General features: G+C 31.9%; 1 protein-coding gene across 1 annotated transcript in view; it reads left to right on the top strand.

Moving 5' to 3' along the window:
- Positions 1-15913, top strand: part of Smp_058450 (protein phosphatase 1 regulatory inhibitor subunit 16a, putative) — a gene marked incomplete at its 3' end in the record, with an annotated part of 84414 nt that overhangs the window by 19885 nt on the left and 48616 nt on the right. Inside the window, exon 2 of the mRNA XM_018790853.1 lies at positions 4921-5329. Coding sequence (XP_018645871.1) covers positions 5029-5329 — 301 coding nt within the window. The 5' untranslated portion in view covers positions 4921-5028. The remainder of the gene's footprint in view (positions 1-4920; positions 5330-15913) is intronic.

The following is a 15913-nucleotide window of genomic DNA, read 5'->3' as shown; positions in this document are numbered from 1 at the left end:
CGTGAGTCAATCTCGCGAGGCTAGGTCGTGGATGCTCACTGCTGAGGAGTTCCACAATAGGACGAAACGGCCTTCCAGTGCTTCCAGGTTTTCCATGGTGGTCTAGCTTCAATTGACTCACGCTTTCAACTTTGTTATAAACTCATTGATTTCACCGTTATTATGTTAGAGAATTAAACTTAATCAATAAAGATAGTTTGTTTCATAAGTTTTAGATGTTTATTGGTCAGGAAAAAAGTCACTGACACTTCAGTTTTCTGCTTTCACTGTAATCTGACATGAATGATATGGACATTTTTAACGTAGACAAATGACAATATAATATCATCTCATGTACTAAAGACGTAATTCGGAAGAAAAATAGTCATTACATATGTGTTAGAGAAGTTCCATTTATTTATAAAATCAAATAAAATTTATTCATAATTTGATACTTTATTAATCCTTTACCACAATCATTTAAATATACATATACCATGAATTATAGGCTAACCTTATAATTGAATGAGCAATTAAAAAAAATAGTTTTGATCATTATTATCCCTTTGATAGTTTAGGTCAGATTAGGACACTTATTATGCTTGAATAAAGATAGTTTCATTCATTCAACTGTGGATCAATGTTTTAATTTTAATGATAACAACTTTATCGGTGAATGTTGTGTATAAAGTAATTCACTGATCTATTCAGGTTACATACACCGTATATATATATATATATATATATATATATATATATATATTCGCGCGAATGTGGTTGCTACGACTAAATGTACTATCTTCAATAATCTAACTTTATTTAAAACAAGCCTAATAGATAACTTGATAATTGATTTATTTCTTCAATCATCAGATGAAGTAGAAGGTTAATTCATCATTTATAATTGTTTTTGGTATTATGATTTTCAACATTATCATAATTTCTTTTTGTCTTTTATTAAAATAAAAATATTATTGTCGAACATTTCCAAGTACCGATTTGTCTATCACTGTTGTCACTGTTCCTATTACTGTGAGTAGTATCAGTAGTATATTTATTTGATGTAGTTTGTCTACCATCTGAAAAAGTTTCAACTCTATTCTATCGATACTATACTACTACCCACTTCTTCTAATTGCCTCTATCTCTTCTATGTGCTGTTGTTATTTTCTTATTTCCTGTCTGATTTTTTTTATTTTATGTAAATGTTTACTTGGTTGGTTGTTAGATGAGATTAACGAGAAAACATGATTTTAAAAAATTTCTCGATAATACTCCTTATATATAAATGGTATCACTAGGTAAGCTCACTGACAACAAAGTCTTTGTAGACATACAGAAAATGTAGTTTATTGTTGTAAAGTAAAATAATGAACAATCATCTCATTATCTAATAGATATTAAGCAGAATTGATTGTGGTGAGTTAAACTATACGCTTAAGCTATAAAAATTTTAAATCAAAAAATTCATTAGATTGTTTCAAATATTCAGTAATAATAATTAGTATTCTGTAACAGAGAAGAGCAGACTTTTCATAGTTCGGAAAGCATCTGTTTCATTTCATTGATTATTCATTTGTATATTTATATTAGAGAATGATCAAGTGTTAACCTGTTTGAACAACTGTAACGACAAATTTCCTCTTGCTTTAAATATTTCTGCTACTCGAACACTTGATAATGACTATTCTTACAATGGAGTTCTAAAAGTAGAGAAAAAGCATAAAGTAGGAACAGAACACATAATTCACATTGCATTTCTGTACAGAAAACAATAGTATTTTTACGCTGATTAATAAAAATTGATCCTCAGAAACTTGTGGATCCATGCTAAATTTGGTAATCTAATAAGTAATCACCAAATCACAGCGTGACAGATATTCCATCAATATTCTAGGAGTTTTCATGCTGTATGCTAATTCAATGATGTGTTCTCATCTTTTTTCAGGCTTCTAAAGAACTTATCAAAGAGTTATCGAGGGATCTCAGTATTTTTGACATGTAGTAAACAATAAAACATTCTGAAATCTCATTATAGACCATTTTGAGTATTGTATTGAGTGATTTTTAACATTTATAAATTCTAGGTTTTAATTTTGATCCTGTAAATACTACACTAGAAGCTATAGCTCGTTTACACGTTTTTCAACACTCGTCACATTTTGACTAAATTGTCCTTGTCAACTATCAAGTTACAGTTTCAACTATTTCGTCTTTTCCAAGTTGTTTTTTTTTAATTTACTACAGAAGCTCAGAAAAATGACTTTATTACAGTGATAGCATGACCTTAACTCCTTTTCAAAATATAAATATTTATATATGGTTGAATTAAATGGAAATCCGCAAATAATAGTTTGTTTTAAATAAAGATAGGTATTAAAATCACATTTCCTGCTTGTTGCTGTGATATTTCCCATCAGAGAAAATACAAAATTCCCTCCCTTTCCTGTTCTCCCTTTCTCTTTATACATATATATATATATATATATATATATATATATATATATTAAAAGAATTATACCGAACGAATAAATATACAATATTCATCAATGTGACTTATTTTCATATACATCATTTGAACTCATTGCCCATTGATTTTTCTCAACTGAAAAAGTTAAAGTAAATATTATTGAACTCGTCTGTATGGCACTTATCAGCAGTCAGTAACTTAAGCAAACGATGTATTAATTCTTGTTAACCTGTCTACATTTTAATCCATTTGAATGTTCAGTATAGATCAGTAACTTGAGATAAATGTCATAAGATTCATAAGTTTAAAAAAATAGCTTGATCATCAACAATACTAAGATACTGAAATTAGTTTCTGACAAATTTCGATCTTAATAGAACATGAAAATCTCTTGCAGAATATATATATTTCCCATTATATTATATTATAGTAGATTTCGAATCATGATTATAGTTGTTTTCCAATTTCGGTTAATTAGTCTACAATTCTTTTGAAGTTATGAAACGAATTCAAAAAAATAGCCAAAAGTATCGTTAAATTAACATAATGTTTTAATTTATAATAATTGGTGTTAAGATAGTTGTTATAACTTTTCTTATCACGACCCAACTATTGTTATTGATTAGTATTCTTGGACATCAATTCCCTTGACAAGTCCCCAAATCAGAACACGGTTAAACAAGAAAGAAATTATATTCCGGATAACAAGGGTAAATGGAAGTAAGAAATATGTTAGTATATTTATAGTTTTTAAATGAGAAGATTCTAGAGTCTTCTCCACGTATCGACTAGCGCTAATTGGATAAGAACTAGCCAACCTCCTTTAGGACTGATATGTAATCACAAGTGATTGATCACTGGGGGGGTGATCAATGTCATGTGTGTCAAGTATTTCTTAGTGCAGATCGTATGCCACCGACCAGGTTGCGATGTAGCCACTAGTCTAGGTGACTCGACATTACGTGCACTGTGTTGAGATAAGATGGTCGTCAGAGGTGGTCAACTGGAAGTTGGTTTGTTTTCTCCCACAGTAGGCTTTTGCTGATGATATCCGGTCAACTGACATAGAGTGTCTAACACAAGAAAAACAAAAAGCTGAGTAATTCTACTCAAAGCGGTTTTTTTCTCTTTTAAATTTTCAATCTTTTTTGCTTCATATCTTTTAATTCTTTCTCTCTCTTTTTGATTCCGGATAACATGTTGTGGTTTTTCTTTTGAATTGAATAAATGGACACCTTTTTACTTCATTAGTCAAAGAACCTGAATCTAAACACAAAGTGAAAATTTCTGTTTATATTTGTGCATTCTTCTTAACATATTAATTAACATAACGACTTTATGCTAAAGTTCAAGAATTACAGTAAGCTTAGAAAATAAATTCTCAGTTAAGTTGAAAGAGCAGAAAAGTTATGGTAAAAGCAACTTGTATAACATAACCGATTACGTAACAGCAACATATTTTACGATTAAGGGTATGACGTAGTACCATATATCATTGAAACAATATTGAGTTAATTAATGTTTTATATGAATATTCGTCAATAGTTAAACGAATAGTTTGACAGAATTTGAGCACCGAGGATACAGAAGACATTATTTGTGAAAATTATATTTGAAATAATCTCAGTGTTTGGAATTTAAATAATTCCAATGTTTCATTCAGTAAACTTGTCAGGACGTCATAACGGAAGAAGTATGATTTTAAACAAATAATGACTAGTATATATTTGGCGCTCAATTTTCGTCAAATAATTCGTTCAAGTAACATATTTTGTTGTAATAAATTCCTTTAAAAAGCGTTATATTTAGTTCTTATATATGTAACGGTTACCATAAAGTTATTTATTTATTATATAAAATGAGTACTATTTCAGTGTACTGTTGACTTAAAAACGGTCAAAGGAACTGATCAGATTGATAAATACAAATCTGTCAACAGCATTTGATAAAAAGCTGATAGTGAAATTATCATTATTATCTTTGAAAAATAATCTTATCAGAAGGAGTTTTTGAGGAGATTTCAGTATTTTCACAAAAAACTCCTTCTGATAATAATCAAAATATGCTCACTAGTGACTGGCTTCAAAAGGTATTTCCTGGAGTTCTAGTGAGAAGCAGTTACCAGTGGAGTTCAACCAGATCTTTTGTGAGATAGTAACTCACTGAAGACAATGGTGGATGTTTCGCTCAATTTTGTGGATTGGTTGAAGTTAGGCAATAACACCGTTGGATGCCGACCGGATCAGTGGTCTATCGGTCAAGTGCTTTGGCGTGAAACTGATAGGTCCTGGGTTTGAGTCTCGCAAGGTGAGATCGTGGATGCGCACTGCTGAAGAGTCACATAATGGGACAAAACGGCCATCCAGTGCTTCCAGGTTTTCCTTGGTGGTCTAGCTTCAATTGAATCATGATCTCAACTATGAAAAATAATTTTATTTGAAAAAATTTTTTTCTTTTAATTTTCATTGCAGATATACAAATTAGTTACGTAAAAAAACAAATTATTGTAAAGATCGGGATTGAAATTTTGGGAATTTCTCCTCACATTTTTAAGATAAATCCTTTGAGTAAATTAAAACATGATGGATAATTTAAATGGATCAATTGAAAATGTGACAATAAATATTGCAGATGATATTGACTTACCTGGTATACGTGTACCTGATATGAAACGCATTAAAAATGCACGTAAAGAACGTGCAAATCAATTAAAAGAATGGCAAATTTATGATAAAAAAATGCAGAAAGAATCAGAGAAATTACAAAAGAAAGGATTATCTCCATTAAATGACAGAAGACATTATAACTCTAGTCGAGCTGTAAAGTTTCCTCAAAGTTTAATATTTTTAGAAGCTGCTGCTCGAGGGGACCTGGATGAAGGTAAGTGTTATTATAAAGTATTATCTATTCGAAACTAATTAAGTGCTCTATGTAGTAAATCTTTTGGTAAAAATACAAATATTGCAGATTTGTGTAGACTATTCAGTTAGTACAAAGTGAATTCAGCTAAAGATTCACTGAAAATCAAAGATGATGACTTGTCAATATCTTAAAATTGATTGAGATCAAAAATAAAACTTACTGGATCTCAATTCAGTGGCCTAAAAATAATGCGTTTAACATGAGTGTTGGAGTTCGTGAGTCCCCAATGGGTAACATTGGGAAACATCCATGACATATAGTTTTTAATGTTTAATTTAGTGATATCCCAGAAGTATTTTATATCTAATTGGTTTAAACTATTATCTGACATATGTTTCAGTGCTTTCATTGTTCCCTTATTATTTCTCCACATTGTCCTTTAGTTAATTTTTTGTATTCAGTGCATTTTACTGATAATCATGTCTCACGTCAAGGTTCAATAAGTCGTCTCTACTAACTCTCAAACAAACAATTAGTAAACAAAATGTCTGCATTCGTATGTAAAAAGTTGAAAAGATTTCATTACTTAGGAAATTTTGATCATCTTCACAAAGATTCGTTCAATGACAGTAGCTGTTTATAAACGAAATATAACACATTAATAATATAGTAAATAGTAATCTGATTACTAACCAGATACTATCGACATTTCATTTTGTTGATAGTTCAGAGAAAAAAACGAAAGTTCATGAATGCTTGACCTCTTGATCGCTGCACAGGGATCTAGAGGTTAAACGTTAACCGTCCCACCGAAAATCCTGTGTCCAATCTCCAGCAGCGGGTTCGTGGGTGAACACTGTTAGAGAGTCCCATACAATGGCGAAACATTTCGGTGGTTGTCTGAGGTAGACCAGTTATTTACCTACTTATTCACGCCTGTTACCCCAGATGGAGCACCGGTCGCTGACCACTATTCTCCTACCCACACTGTCCTGGGCCTTTCTTTATAATTCTATCCAACTTTTGCTCATTCTTCTCATGTCTGTCTCTATTTCTCGGCGTAATGTGTTCTTTGGTCTTCCTCTTCTCCTTTGACCTTCAGGATTCCATGTGAGGGCTTGCCTTGTGACGTAGTTGGGTGCTTACCTCAATGTGTGTCCTATCCACTTCCACCGCTTCTTCCTGATTTCTTCCTCCACTGAAATCTAATTTCTTCTCTCCCACAGTAGGTTGTTGCTGATAGTGTCTGGCCAACGGATCCGAAGTATTTTGCGTAGACAACTGTTAACAAACACCTGTATCTTCTGCATGATGGCTTTCGTAGTTCTCCAAGTTTCCACCCCATACAGTAGAACTGTCATGACATTCGTATTGAAAATTTTGATCTTGGTGTTGGTTGAAATTTGTTTTGAGTTCCAGATGTTCTTCAGTTGTAAATATGCTGCTCTTGCTTTGCCAATCCACGCCTTCACATCTGCATCAGATCTACTGTGTTCATCAATGATGCTACCCAGATATGTAAAGGTTTTCACATCCTCCGAACCTTCTCCATCAAGTGTAATTCGATTGATGCATGTTGTGTTGTGTCGGAGGATCTTGGTTTTCCTTTTTTTATATTGAGACCTACTGCTGCTGAGGCTAATACTACACCGGTCGTCTTCTCCTGCATTTGTTGTTGCGTGTGAGATAGAAGAGCCAGATCATCCGCGGAGTCTAAATCATCCAGCTCGATCCTAGCTGTCCATTGTATCCCGTGCTTCCACACCCTCAGATGTTGACGTCTTCATAATCCAGTCGATCACCAGGAGAAAGAGAAAGGGTGAGAGTAAGCAACCTTGCCTGACACCGGTCTTTACCTCGAATGAGTCAGTAAGTTGTCCTCCATGAATGATTTGGCATTTTAATCCATCATAGGAATTCCGTGTGATATTGACTATCTTTTCAGGTAGGTACGCCGTATTTTCGAAGAAGCCTCCATAGTGTTGTCCTGTCCCCGCTATCAAATGCTTTCTCTTAGTCAATGAAGTTGATGTAGAGTGATGAGTTCCATTCAATTGATTGTCCCACAATGACCCGTAGAGTTGTGATTCGATCTGTACATGATCGATCCTTACGGAACTCAGCCTGTTGGTTTCGAAGTTGGGCGTCTACGGAGTCCTTCATTCTGTTTGACAACATCCTGTTGGAGACTTTTCCTGGTATTGAGAGAAGAGTGGTGCTCCTGTAGTTATCACACTTGCTGAGATCTTTCTTTGGTATTTTAATCAGAAGTCCGTCTTTCCAGTCTGTTGGTACTAGTTCTTCATCCCGAATCTTACTGAAGAGAATGTTGAGTATCTTTGAAGTTACCTCTACGTCTGATTTCAGTTCCTCTGTCGGAATACAGTTTCTTTTTTTAAAATAAGAGTTCAAGAATGGGTGAAATACCAATTATAATAGATGATTGATATTTATGACCAATATAAATAAATACCCATAATTATTTCTGAGTATGTGCTGATTGCATCTCAGAGTAAACTTCGCTTTTAAGTAGTTCCCATTTTTCCCATTTACATCAATTGAAAATAATTTCCATCAATCTGTAAACCAGTCTCATCACAACATCCACACAGTTATATGACAACATACTGTTGACAAATTGGATTGACCTATGGGACACAAAATCTTTTTTTTCAATCTGATAAATCTTAGTTTTGTTACCTTTTCTGTTATGTTTATCAAACATAAATTGCTTGTAGGCTAGTGTTTTCAAAATAGTCGTATTGCGAAGAACTGAGCTAAAAAGAGAGTCTCATAAATGTATCTTATCATTGCGATTGTTTTTATTGTGAGTATTGACCTTCGACTGAAATGGCATATGTTGAAGTAAATGACTTCCTGATCGAAAGAAACTGAATAATGATGAGTAAAATAGCCTGAATGACTTCTGCTTATCTGTCAAATGCTTCAACGTTAGTATTTATTTGTATTTATCGATTTATTATATTCATATCAGTCATGTTAGCAGGTGAATAACTCACTGTGATTAATTTGATCGTATTCCCTGCAAAGAAGTCAAATATTACATAGCATTATTTGTAACAGTGTCTATTGAAAATATGAGACAACAAATGGCAGCCTAACTGAAATAATTAATTACAAATCCCATGAGGATTTAAAATGTTTGTGTTAAAGCGGATGACTTATCTGATATCATAAGTGTCAATTTGAAAGAAATCTTGCAAGTTCTTCATAGTGTACACTACTGAACTCACTCCCGAGTACTTGGAAACCCCTTATCCCAAAATAAACGTATTCAACAAACAGATAGAATTAACTTATCTATCTCTCACAAGTGTTTTATTATTTCAAAACCGTAATCATAAATTGTGCATTCATAAGTTTGGTTTTATGTCATGCACTCACTTCTGCGGAGAATTAACCACTGTTAAACTCTTCATTCTAGCTGAAAAACATAACTAACTAGTGTTTTCTGTAGTTTCGGTGAACAAATTGAGTGTGTGATAGCGGCACAAATGTTTTCCATCATTTCTGTTCACGTTTTAAAATAATTTTTATCTATCTCATAAGGTAATAAATTGAAAGGTTGTATAAATTTAGTCTGTTCCGTGTCAAATTCATGTCGATTTTTAGTTATACTGTTTTTATTATAGCCAGTTAAATAACGATTATTTCGTGCTAATCAGTGTTAAATAATCAGTCGTGACTTGATTCACAAAACGAAATTGATCATATGATCTTTAACCAAAATTGCGAAATTTTGTCTACATTGTGTTTGTACGTTAGACTATAATTGAAATGTACAAAATGATAGGCTTTTCAGTCATAAGACACTGAAATTACAATCGAATTCCATACACAGAATTGTTATTTATTTTATTAGTTACTTTTATGATTCGTGATGAAGAGCTATAAACTATTTATTTAAAAATTTGCCTTTCATCTATTGGGCAAACAAACATATAGAACTGAATCCTAGACTAATATGAGTTAAGTATTGATGTCCTTTGGTGTCTCACTGTCATCATGTTACTGGTCATAGAGAGTTCATTGTGTCATTGACCAATAGAAGGTTCTATCTCTTATACAAGCTATTTAAGTGAACTAAACCATAATTGAACTGGATAAGGTAACTACTTTCACAAAAATAAACCCGATCATACGGGACATAATACAATACAAGTATCTACTTTTTAATGATTTAAAAGAGAAGTTCGATTTGACCAAGTAATACGGATATCGATTAATGTTGAATCGTTTTGAAATGAGCCTGCCCACCAGGATTTATGTGCATGATCTAACATCATATTTCCGAGAAAGAGACAAAAATAAATTAAATGAATGAAAGTAGCCTGATTGTCTTGTTGAAGTAGTTGCATTTTACTTGTCTCCAATTTTATCATTTTTGAGAAAAGTTAACAATGTTTTCCGCTTCATTAACTTCGATTACCTGTATTCTCTGAAAAATGTTCATTACTGTATAGGCCTAACAATTTGCTTATTTTTAGGAAAACATCAAATTTTGAAAATTTCTATCAAATAGTCCTAGCGTCATCTAAGTGAGAGATTGGTGAAGCAAACATTATCTTATATTTTGTTGTATCAGTTAATTTATTAGTACGTGATAATAAATTTGCTAATGTAATTTTTGAATATGACTGTACACTTTCACCAGACAGCTATCATCCACTTACTTGAGTTTAAGAAAGAATTGAGCTTATATATTTACTTGCATGAAATTTGATCAGAGAAACGTAAACCAATGTCTTTCAATACATGTGTACATTTATTGAGCAATTATCATTATTCGCCTTGCTAGTTCCTCATAATATCGGATACATTGGAACAGTATACCATAGAAATTATTGAATGAGGTTTAAGGGTGACAAGTTAAATGCTTGTCGAAGACGTTTATGAGTTAGACGAAAGTCAATCACTATATTATATCATTATGTGTTAAAGTTGTCAAGATCATATATATATATATATATATATATATATATATATATATATATCAATGTAAACTAGAAGCAATAATGGGTTTTGCTTTGATTCACGTTATTTTTTTCTAAAATACTATCTGGAAAATCATTTTTCATTTCATTTTGTTCATTTTTTTGGTTTTATTTTTTATCCATTCTATCTCGTCTTTTCGCCCTAGTTATGTTATTAGTTTCTATTTCTGTTGTATGCTTCTCTATTGTACTCTCTTATTAAACTATTATTTCAATCGTTTATGTATCGGTATCGACGGTGGTATTAATGAAAACCAAAAGTGGAAAACCTATATGATCATTATTTATTAATCCAACCCGATATGCCAGGCTTAATACGATAGGACATTTGTCGTTTAGTTATTTATTATTTTACGAAATACCTAATCTATTCATATGAAAATATTTTTCTTCAAAAACACACTTCACTGAGAAATTATTACAAACATAAAAATATTAGACTGCCCTACAGAGCGCAATTCGACGGTCGTTGAATCCGGAACAGTTATCTTCCGTAAACAGCGCTGTACCCTTAGGCCATTAAATCCTTTTTTTTCGCCTTAGTGATGAACGCCAAGGTAGATTACTGAAGTTCTAGTAAAAATAACAGCTGATGGAGTTCAAACATGTTCAACTTGAAACTGTCATACTTTGTTACAACAGAGTACAGTCGGGTTACCTCATGAATTCATCAGGTTGCAATAATGGGCTATTGGATTACCATGGCGTTTCTCATTTTATAAAAAGTAATCTTTGGCTTGTCTAATTACACATCTAGTTCGGATTACCATTTATGCAACAAATATAATTTCATTTCAAATAACTTGAATTCGCGCTATTTTACTTACTCAAAATCATTGTCAGTTATTAAGAAGTGTTTTTGCCTTTTTCGAAAAAGAGACTAAAGTTTACCCTTCCTATCCTATATTCTTGATAAAACAGTCTGTTATCAGTAACCTCCTTAAATCTATACTAATCTATGTGTGTAAAGTGGACTTGGATTTATGTTATCCATGATTTAGCAAACCTATTTCTCTTCACCACTTATATCTGTACTTTAACCTTGGATAAATAGTCCTCAAATTGTCAAACGGTGGTAAATTTCCAAGGTGTATAAAAACAAATTATCCTGGAACCATGATCTACTGTCAACCAAATCTTGCCATCCAGACTAGACATTTTTCAAATTACTAATTGGCTGTTGTAGATACCAATTGTTATTCAGATTATAACATTCACTACTATCTGCAGATTCTTGAATAACAATGATAAATATATTTATCCCATTTTATATTGATTTTTGTGTATTGATTATCAATTGGTGAAACACATTGTATTCAAAAATCTTGATAAGATTTTCATTACTAATTAAATATTTTCATCTAAAACAATTAGCTCCTTTGATAAATTCGGGAATATATATAGATAATAATGAAGTACACAACGTGGAAACTGTTATGACAGGTGGTGTCCGAAATCTGATACTGATACACAATGTGCTACGCACCACTCCCCTCCTCAACTAACTACTTAAGTGAGAACACAAGAGTGGACGAAATAGTATATTGAGCTACCGAATAAAATGCACAAATACTCATATATACAACTCTACCCCTTGGGAAATCAATTCATTTCTTAGCCAATGAAATGCACTTGTCCTTCAGGTCACTTGTAATTGCCATCGATTGACCTTCTCATTTGGTTACTTCTGATTGGTTAGACATATCAAACATCACTATGGATAATAAATTACTACTATCAGTGTAAATTGTGGATGTGAACAAATTGTTTTTGAATGGTTTCAGTTTTCTTATACCCAAAGTTTCAATACACTTTAGTATACGCCATTGAACACTTTGTATAACTTGATATCAAATTGATGATACTCCTTCAAAATCAAATTATATTCTTTGTTCAAATTGTTCATCAGTATACCATAGATAGGAAATTTACATTTTCCTAGAAGAAATTTCTCCATAAAATAATCTCATTATTATTTTTTTCAATGTTAGTTGCAATCTAATAAAAAAATAAGGAAAAATATACGTTCAAACCATTTTATTTTTGTCATGTAAATAGAAAGAAAAGAAACTATTTGACTATTGTGAATTTGATTATCTGAAAAGACTCATCTTTTGATGATCTTTATAATTATGTAATAGTGTGGTGTGGGTCATTGATATCCACATAAGTAGTACATGGTGATGGTCGGGCATTGAAAGTATTTCAGTAGAAGATCGATAAGGAGAGAACGGGAACGACACGCAATTGGTACGAAAATGCGTGAACAGTTATAATCGAAGACTATGGACGGATAGTTGCAGAAGGAACAGTCAAATTGAGACAGTTGATTGTTATTTTGTAAATTAACTGTTCACTATATGGTTCTCATATTTTACTGAGATATTCTGTAATGTTCTGCTAATATACATTAATTTGTCCCCAGTCGTGTTCTCATTCACCACATTAGTATAAATATCAACAAATATTATTGATAAAAAATGAAATCTATAAAGACGTTTTTGTTGTTAATATGACATCTCATTGAGTTTATGAGTTAAATATGTTACAGAATGAAATGTTATTATCAATACACTTGGTATTGTTTGTTTGAATCTTCCCATTGATGTTTGTGACTGCAATCGATCCGTTTTTTATTGACATATGTGCTTACTGTGGGAAGATTCACACAAACAATACTAAGTGAATTTAAACTTCACCCCATTGCACAAGTGGATATCAGAACTCAGTAGCTGAGAGGATGATGCAATGACGTTTGAAGTGAACGGTACTGGGTTCGAGTCTGAGAGTGAACATCAACTCTGAGATGGAGGTACACCAAGCTGACGAGTCCCAAATAGAACGAAATGTGCGTCCTGGATTACACTGCTAGCCACTATCCATCTTTTTTATTATTAATAATTGTACTGTTTATTCCTTTTCTGACTGTTTACTTAACTAATGTTTTTTTCCATTTTAATTTTTTTTTCAGTAATTAGTCTAAATTATTATTTAAACAAATATTTATCGACATTAGAAATTAATTCGATTATTCTTTATGTGTACTTCATCTAATACTATTCTGTTTCAATTTTGTATTGAAGTAATTTCCAAATTAAAAGACTTATCAACTTGAACCGTCGAGATAAGTGCTCTGATATATTTTTTCTCAATAAGTAAAGTGTTTCAAACATAGTAAGCAGGTTAATAACATAATCTACATCTAGATTCAAGGATGTAGATTCATACTGAATGAAGAGCAAGAACCTTATTTGTTTAGTATAATGAAATACATTCGACGAAAATAAAGAATTTGAAAAAAAAATTAATTTTTGTAATAAACTTCATAAATAATAGCTGGTACATTCAATCGATTGACTAAGATTTGTCCTTCTCTCCTTTTTCAAGGTCATTCTGTCCTTATTTTACATTCAACTATCAAATGGATCTTTATAGGTATTCTGTATTTTGTTTATCAAAATCTTAAAATTGAACGAAATTGAATCTTCATCGTCGTCTGAAGATCTTAGTTTCTTCTTAATTAACTAATAATCAATCAACTTAGATGACTGATAATTATACCTTACTTTCGTATGGTGCGATTAAGTGATTACAGCGAATTATTTTTTTTAATAAAAGCCTATTGATAGGGTATAATTTTATTACCGGAATATGTAGATGAGTAAGGTGATTTTAATTTTCATATTAATGGTCACTATGTTGATGAGAGCACCATTTTATAGAGATTATTCATCCATTAGTTTACTGAAGTTTTTGAAAGTTATAATTGAGGAAAAGGTTTAGCGTTTTCAAAAATTTTCGCTCAAACATTTCATTGATATAAATTTAAGTATGTAGAAAGCATTCGACTAATCTACGTATTATTTCAATATATACCTCATTCATTATGGAGTTTTAAATGAACTTCTTAACTAAGGAGCTTTGATTATTATTCTAAATAAACTAATTATATCCTGTTTTAAGTGAAAGTGAATTGTTTAAACGTTATTACACAATTCTTTTATCAATCCGTCCTGATGATATTGAATCTAACTAATTATCACCTCAAGTTTGATACAGTCATTTGTTGAGTGTTCTGGCGCGAGAGTGGTAGGTCCTGGGTTCGAATCTCGCGAGGCGAGATCGTGGATTCGCACTACTGAGGAGTCCCACAATAGGACGAAACGGCCGTCCAGTGCTTCCAGGTTTTCCTTGTTGGTCTAGCTTCAATTGACTCATGCTTTCAACTATGAAAATACAGTCATTTATATTTACAGTTCTATATATGGTATTCTTCAGTTGACTTCGGATCATGTGTACTAAACATTTTTTGTACTAAAAGACAGAAAATATACCTAAATGACAATAAACAGTCCTTCTATAGTAGAAATTGAAGACTACACAGTATTACATACTCACGGACCCTATGTTTAAGTTCATTTATTATGTAACATAATTAAAAAAATGTTTACTCAATAAACTAATAAAAAAAACATTATAGGATACTATAACTATTAACTATTGATGAAAATTTCATTGGTATATCCTTTCAAAGTTAATTTAATTTTTCATATACTTGAAAATTTCAGTGCTTTCCTCTTTTTTTTGTTTTTCTTGACTAATGTATTGAAACTTAGAATAAGAAATCTCTAGTGAATAAAATTGATTTACTGTTTGAAGCCATAAACTTCAACTTTGCATTTTCATAGATTCACCAAAAGACAAGCATGTGAATATATATATATTTATATAGTTAGTAAATTTCAAACCAATTTCTTGAATGCCAACAATTATCATAACACAAATACGGTTGATCAGTACGGGAATTGTTGAAGATTGTAGTACTTTGACAGTTGAATTCAACAGTCAATCCAAAGTAGATTACTACTAAAAATCTGGAAACACTGGACGGCTATTTTGTTATGGTTTTGGAATCCTCAGCAGTGAGTATCCACGATCTCACACTCAGGACTCGAACCTAGAACCTTCGGTCTCGCGCTAGAACGATTAACCTCTAAACCACTGAACCGGCATCCAATGGTGTTACTGTTCAACTTCCACTGATATACGATAATGCTCAACCGTCCACCACTATCTTCAGTACGTAACTATCCCACTACAGACAGCTTGAAATTCACTGGTCACGGCTTCTGACAAGGACTCCAGGAAATCTATCTTGAAGCTAGTTCAATGCTTCCAGGTTCTCAATGGTGATCTAGCTTAGATCGACTCATGAATTTAACTGTTAAAATACGGCTAAAATAATTTCTATTTAGACAGATTCGAACAAAATCGAATGTCCGAATTTAAATAAAATATTTTTAAACGGTCTTTTCAAATCCTAATTTTTTTAAAACCATGCCTCAATATCTTTATTAACCTTATTATTTTAACATGAGTTTCAGCCTATTAGATTATAAATATTTTCGAACATCTTTCATAATAACGAGTTCAATCAAATGAACAAAATTATTTATATCAGAAGGGGGTTTGTGGATATTATAATAATTTTAATAGTTAAGATCACGAGTCAGTTGAAGCTAAACCACCATGGAAAACCTAGAAGCACTGGACGGCAATAGGACGAAACGGCCGTCCAGGTTTTCCA

This window comes from Schistosoma mansoni, assembly GCF_000237925.1.
Source record: "Schistosoma mansoni, WGS project CABG00000000 data, supercontig 0013, strain Puerto Rico, whole genome shotgun sequence".
Taxonomy (NCBI): domain Eukaryota; kingdom Metazoa; phylum Platyhelminthes; class Trematoda; order Strigeidida; family Schistosomatidae; genus Schistosoma; species Schistosoma mansoni.
This window is presented reverse-complemented; position numbering and strand designations above follow the sequence as displayed.